Source organism: Chinchilla lanigera, unplaced genomic scaffold (assembly GCF_000276665.1).
Source record: "Chinchilla lanigera isolate Chin_1 unplaced genomic scaffold, ChiLan1.0 scaffold00018, whole genome shotgun sequence".
Taxonomy (NCBI): domain Eukaryota; kingdom Metazoa; phylum Chordata; class Mammalia; order Rodentia; family Chinchillidae; genus Chinchilla; species Chinchilla lanigera.
In genome coordinates this window covers 16,409,533-16,416,621 of record NW_004955419.1, presented here as the reverse complement: position 1 = coordinate 16,416,621, position 7,089 = coordinate 16,409,533, and the positions used below count along the sequence as shown (strand labels likewise).

Below are 7,089 nucleotides of genomic sequence, written 5' to 3'. Positions count from 1 at the left end.
GAGTTTCAAAACAAGATGATAGAAAATTGACAATGGTTATTATATTGCATATTGTTGTCTTCAAAGTAGTTGCTCAGATGGCCAGATATAGGCATGCAAGACTGATCAAACCATATCAGCACTAACTATTCCTTTCAATGAACTAATACAAATTACTAGTACAGTTATCTTAGCTATCATGTGTATAATACTGAGAAATTTTTGTAAGAAACATACAGAAGCCCAATGAATGAGGACACCCCTGATTCTCTTAATAGACTAGGAACTACTCATTACCCTTAGATTAACTTCATTTCTCTGTGCTTATTTTTAGCATCTTACCTCCTCACAGGTGCTAGGTCTAGATTCTCTGTGCCTCTTGTTCGTCTTCATGCTATTGAATTCTCCTTTTGCATCTTACAATGAGGGCTTCTTCATATATATAAAACCTTAGTTCCCTTGTGTTTCAAGGGCATCTCTCTGCTCTAGTTTTTGTTAGAGTCCGCCTTTACTTCTGCAAATTATGTGCCATTCTTTCCCAAAAGAATTTTCTGAGGTCCCCTTCTATGTGCTCTATCTACAGTGGCAGAATGGCCATGAGAACTGGGGCAGGTAGGTGGCATCTCCCCCAAAGCGCCAGGACAAGGTAGAGCTCTGCCCATCCTCTTTCATATCCTTTGGTCACTTTTATTGGTTAAAGATTCTTTTCAGGTCTCTCCTCCAGTTCAGTAAAATTTCACTTCTAACTCTGATTTAGAATTTGTGGACAGCATTAGAAACATCTATAAGATGATCAAAATGAGAGTCCTATAGACCAACCTACCTATTTCAAAAACAAAAATGAAGGAATCTATCAAGTTGTTTTTTTTTTTTTTCCAGAATCAAAATAGGTGTTAATTCTGTGAGGCTGATTTAGCTACCCCCTGCTAATTCCTCTGGTGGTTAGAGTCCAGAAATTTTGTACATATTTTGACATTTCCTTTATCATCACATAGCAGTCTGTTGGTTCTTATTTCTGAGTGTAGTAGGGAATGTATTATGAAGGAATATAGCTTTCCTTGGTGCTAGAAGTACGTGGGCTTCTGTCCTCAAGATAAGCAACTCATATGGGGGAAGGCTAAATTTTGTAGCTAAATTTTGTGGCTAAAACTGTGATTTGTATTGAAAAATTCATTATGGATGGCAGAACTCCTTTGAAAGACTCATAAATTCAGCAGAAACCAAAAAAGTAGTAAAGATCCAAGAGCACATATAACCAGCATATTGGACAATTTACACTTTTCAGGTACAGAGAAAAAATGGTGTTATTTTTCTCCAACCATTGAGGGACTGAGGCATTATGTTTTCTGAATCTCCTTTTCCCTCAGGAATACAATCCATCACAAGATTTTTAGCAGATTCTATAATTCTCAGGTAATGTTTAGAGATTAAAAACCACAATCCAACTTCACTTCAATCTGTACTCCAATTTAAACTGCATCTGCTTCACTCTGTCCACTGCTCGCCAATCATCCTGGATGAGATTGCAGAGTGAATCAGACAGGAGCACCTGCTCATGTGCAGTCTCTTCTCAAGTTCCTCTGCCACGTCACAGAAGAGGATTTACTGCGAAGCGGCAAATATCTTTTCCTGAATAAGACGTATTTTAATCCTTTCTCTATTGACCGCCCCTGCTTCCCTGAATTATAATAATAATGCTAACAATTACAAAGTACACTCTTTGTGCTAGTGCTAATACATACATAACACACAGTATTCTGATCTGGGATTTTATTTTTTTATTTTTTTATTTTAAAAATAAAAGGAGGAAAATATTAACAGATAGACAACCTTTTAAAAAATAGCAAAAGAACAGTACAGACAATACAGAGTCACAAACAAAGTGGTAGGAAATTAACAATGCTAGTTGTATTACATACTGATATCTTCAAAGTGGTTTCTCATGAAAACAGATAGAGACATGCAGTATTGATCAATCAAGGACTCATTGACAGTTTCTTTCAGCAAACACATAGAAGACAGTAGAACAACTATATTAACTATCCTGTATATACATACCTACAAAATTTCTCCTTCTTTCCCTTCTTTTTCCCACATCCCAGTTGCCTTTTACCCTTGAGTGTTTTCCCATCATTTCACAATGTCTATCATACCTCCTAGTTTAAATTAACTCTTTCAGGTTTTACACTAGTGAGATAATGCGGTGCTTGCACATGCAGGTCTGATTTATTTCACTTATGAGTATAGTCTCTAGTTGTGACCATTTACCTATAAAGACCTCTAGTTTATCTTTCTTTATGGCTGAGTAATATTCCATTATATAAAAGTACCACAATTTTCTTATCCAATCCTCGGTGGATGGACATTTGAGTTGCTTCCACAATTTAGCAGTTACAAATTATGCTGCTATGAACATAGGTGCACATATATTGCTGTGATATGATGTTTTTAGATATTCTGAGAAAATACCCAGAAGGGGAATAGCTGGGTTGAATGGGACCTCTACAAGTAGTTTTCTGAGGAATCTCCAAACTGAAAATGGTGATCTGGGATTTTAATGCTTTCATAAGTAATCGATGCTTTTGTGGTGTAAGTATCTGATGATTGACATGAAACACAGGGGTTTTTCTAAGAATCCTTCATCTCATGCAGTACCTGCATGTGAGAGATTCCACATAATCCCCATAATCTTTACTGAGGCTGCCTTCATATAAATTCATTTAACCCCACAACTTGATGGGATGGATACTTACATTACCTGCATTTCACACGTGAGGAAAGTGAAGCTCAGGGGGATGTCCCGCTCAAATGGATAGTAAATGGAGGAACCAGTATTAAAACCTAGCAGGCACAGGGCTCAGGATTTTAATGCTTTCACAGATTATCAGGGCGTCTGTGTTACAAGCATCTGAGGACTGACATGGGATATATGAGTTCCTAGGAGACTCTCTCCATGTAAGCTTCTATGTCACACAATAAATACCCTGATCCGGGATTTTAATGCTTTTACAGGTTATCAGTGCTTCATTGCTGCAACTGTATAATGACTGATATGGAACGAGTTCTTCCAAGAATCCTTCCGTACAGGCTTCCATGTTACACAGTACCCGGATGTGGGAGATTCCATGTAATCTCCAGCCCTTGACCTCAATCTTTTTTGGAACAGCCTACATTTTCTATCGACTGGCGTTCTTTTGTTTGGTGGCTAATCTGCCTGGTAACCCAGCAAACCTCTTAGAGTGCCCACTGGACTAATAGGAAACTCACAAGTCCCTGCTACCTAAATTGTGGGGAGCCCTACTACTGGACGCTCTTTCTCTGCTCTCAGGCCTCAATGATTATGGTTCTTTTTAGAAAGTAATATATATATATTTTAAGTCCTGGACCCTTTCCTTGGCTTTGGGTGCTAGTCTTTAATTCTTACACAGCTGAAAAGAGCTCCATTAGTTATATTATAATCATCTGCACAGAGATCATTCAAGGACGAGATGATCTAGATAAATAATTTCTCTTTGCCTCTTATTTTAACTGGAATTCCCTTCCACCTTCATTTGGAGGTTAAGAACCACAGCTATTTGCCTGGGTAGAGGGCCTACTAGATGAAAAGAAGGATAATGTGAACTTGCCCTCCTGGATATTCCAAGGAAAAATGTCCAGTTGTGTGTCTCATGCTATGGGAGGGTCTGGTTCAGGCCCCTCCTGCTAAGAATCACAGAACTCACCAGAGGAGAGACACAGTGTGCTCGAAACCTTGAGCTCTTACTTTGGGTGCTAGTCTTTAATTCTTACACAGCTGAAAAGAGCTCTGTAGGTATGACTGCTACATAGTTTGCAAAATGACTGCAAAACAAAAATGTTTTTAAAAATAGTATTTCAAACAGTGAGAGTAAGCACTGAGCCCTTCTGAGCACAGGACATTAGGTTACTCACTGCACTGGTCAGATGCCCATGAAGCCATCCTGGTGCATCAGGATGACAGTTTTCTACCTTTTTCTCTACCCGTTCCCATCTTGTGTCTTGTCTCTTAACCACCACGTCCTGGTTTCTTAAATTGAAGTCCTCTAGTGGTTCATGGAGGAAAATTCTGAGCCCAGTCTCTGCCTGGGCTACTACTGCCCATGGCTGCCAATGTTTAAAAATAATACAGTTCCTGGGGCTGGTGTTTTCTTAATCTCCTTTCCCAAATCTGCCTGTTAACGTAGTATCTGGCCTCCTCCTAGAAGCAGAGACCTTTACAGAAATGTAGAGCTAAATGGTATCAAACTTTGCTAAATCATAAAATGAAAATACACTAACTATTTTTTCCTCCCCCTTTTTAATTTGACTTCCTCCTGGAACATCCTTTTCCCTTAACAGAATGGAGGTAAGAAACTTTTTATATCAATATTTTCATGTGTGTGTGTGCACATATGCGTGTGCATGTGTGTGTTCATGTGTGTGTGTTTTATTTCACTGGCCATTAGCTGGTATTTGCTGAGCACTGTGACCTTTGTAAAAGTTTTTAATTTCTTAGCATTTTAATTCTCTTACAAGATTATGACAATGATGATAGCTAACAACTACTGAATATTTACTATGTATCAGGCATTGTGTTGAGAGTTTTGCCTATATTATTTAAATGTACCCCCTTGATATTTCTATGAAATAGTCCATGATTATCTCTTTTCAGAGAAAAAACCCAGGGCATTTCTTTGAACTTATGAGTTACTAGGAAAAGATGCAATGGAAAGTGGAACCCAGGATTAACTACAGAACTCTCAGCCTCTTCTAAGAAATAAGAAAGATAACATCTTAACACTTTTCAACTTACAATGTTTTATATACACTTTATAAAAATTTACTTTCATTGAAAACTCTATGAAGTATGATAACTATTTCCATCTAATTTTATAAATGAATAAACTGACATGCAGAATTATTTATAATAGTAATAACAGCGAAAATTAGTGAAGTAATCATAAAAATTAGTTAATAGTAATAATAACAGTTGCAGCTAAGTTTTGGGGCACATTTATGATCACCACTTTTTTCATTTTGACATTTCAGTGGCTTCATAGGAGAACTATTTATTACTCTTTGCACTTTTTCATATAAGGAAATAGATGCACCAAGAGTGGCTCAGATCACATGGCGAGCTAAGTACAAAGCCTCCATCTCAGTTCAAGCAGACAGACTCAAGAATTCGTATGTGTAATTACTGCACTAAACTGTCTTATCCAGGTAGCATAGACCAGCAGATAGAACCTAGTGATTTATTTGATTTGCATGGAACAAAATAATTTGTAGCATAACACAATGTGATTTCTCCTAAATCTTGTTGCAATTTATATAACTTTAATGGCCTTTTTAACTCAATGAATAGTGATTTATTGTGTGATTATTATAGTTCTTTCATAATCATTACCACAATGAGCTTCTTATCTGCTGAACATATGCATGACACAAGCATGATAAAAGTTAAGTTAAAATGCAGGCCATTTCAATGAAGAAATGTCATCTTGCATTCACATATCCTTTAGCACACCACCCTCTCTATGCATTTTAAATCAGTAATTCTATGCCTAGTACTACATTGGAAATGGAGAAACAAAATTAATTATACATCTTTCCTGCTCTGAGGAGTTTATTATTTTACTCGGGGACACACATATATAAAGGTGAATTATAATGGAAATATGTCCAAATTCTAAGGACTTAAAGGAGAGACATAAATAAAAAGCATGTAAGTAAACTGAAACAAAACAGTTTAAAGTCATTACTAGCTAATTAAATGATGCTTAAAGAACAACCCTGTACCACTATTCACTTATTGTTACACAAGAACTTTCAAACTGTGCTGATAGTGAGAAAATTGCTGTAACTTTTGCAATTTTCAACTTGGGTATTTTTATTATGAGTCCTAAGAGATAATGTATGTGTTAGCCCACATTAGCTCTGTCACATTGTATGCATATTTCAAAATATCATGTTATATATGATGAATATACACAATTTTTATCAATTAAAAATTAATTAAAAAGACAAAAATTTAAATTTTAACTGAAGGCTGAAGAAATACTATATATAAAAGAAATTCTTTATAACCAGTGAAAATCATGATATAGAGTAAGTGAAAATAAACTAGTTTTAAGAATCTGTGATAGTAATTTGTCATAACTGGCCATATTCCAATGTTTTAACAAGGCATCAAAAATTATTAGCTCTGTTTTATGCTGAGAATTTTGTAACAATTTTTATTAGCCAATTGTCCTGTGAGTGGCATTTACTGACCCCTGGCTTGGCAAATGAATCACATACAAAGTCACGAGGAATAGAAGAATAAAAACATTTCCAGTTTGCATAGGAGATACTGGAAATTGGACTCACCTTTTCTGGGAGAGTTCAAGGCAGAGATAGGTCAGTTGGCATGGAAGGGAAGATCAGCCTGAGGAGCGGTGCAACTATGAAGTGCACTTCCACTAGAGGTGGAGGGGTCAAAGTGTGGAGTTCTACTAGAGCAGTGCAGTCATCATAACCCAGACAGGGCATGGCTGGCCATCTAACTATGCCTTTCGACAAAGGGGATGAAAGGGATCCCCTTTTATAGCTACTGGAAGATAGCATTTTATTATGTGACTTATGTAGGTTAAAGTAGAGAAAAATGGGAATAACAAATATTCTATTCAATATTCCAAGCATAGATATGCTATCCAATATCAAGTCTCTTAACGTCCTCAAGTACATCATAGTCAGAGGGAAAACTATTAATAAACATATATATTATAAACCTTTTCTCAACAAATAAAGTATTTTCACAAGCTAATGGTCTTCAGGCTATTGGGTGTAATAACCAAAATTATAACAAACAACTAGTTTTTATTCAAAGTGCACTGATTTTTATTTGTTTATTTGTTTTTATTTTCTCTTTGCATTTTGTAGCTAATTCTAAAAAATAAATGAGTGTTCAAATTCTATAATACCACACTAAGGTTGTTTCCAAGATTTTTCTAGGACTTTTATTAAAAGAAGCAACAGAAATCCAAAGAGAAGGATTGTTGTCTTTTTGTTGTTGATAAAATAGCCTCTTATCTCTGATGCTATTTTCATTAATAATTATTTTGCATAGGTCTT

General features: G+C 36.1%; 1 protein-coding gene across 4 annotated transcripts in view; it reads left to right on the top strand.

Annotated features, from left to right (window-relative positions):
* Musk (muscle, skeletal, receptor tyrosine kinase) overlaps positions 1 to 7,089 on the top strand; it is a 96,497-nt gene that overhangs the window by 67,645 nt on the left and 21,763 nt on the right. For all 4 annotated transcript variants that reach the window (XM_005382735.1, XM_005382734.2, XM_005382733.1 and 1 more), the window contains one exon: positions 4,336 to 4,342. In XM_005382735.1, the coding sequence (XP_005382792.1) occupies positions 4,336 to 4,342 (7 nt within the window). The remainder of the gene's footprint in view (positions 1 to 4,335; positions 4,343 to 7,089) is intronic.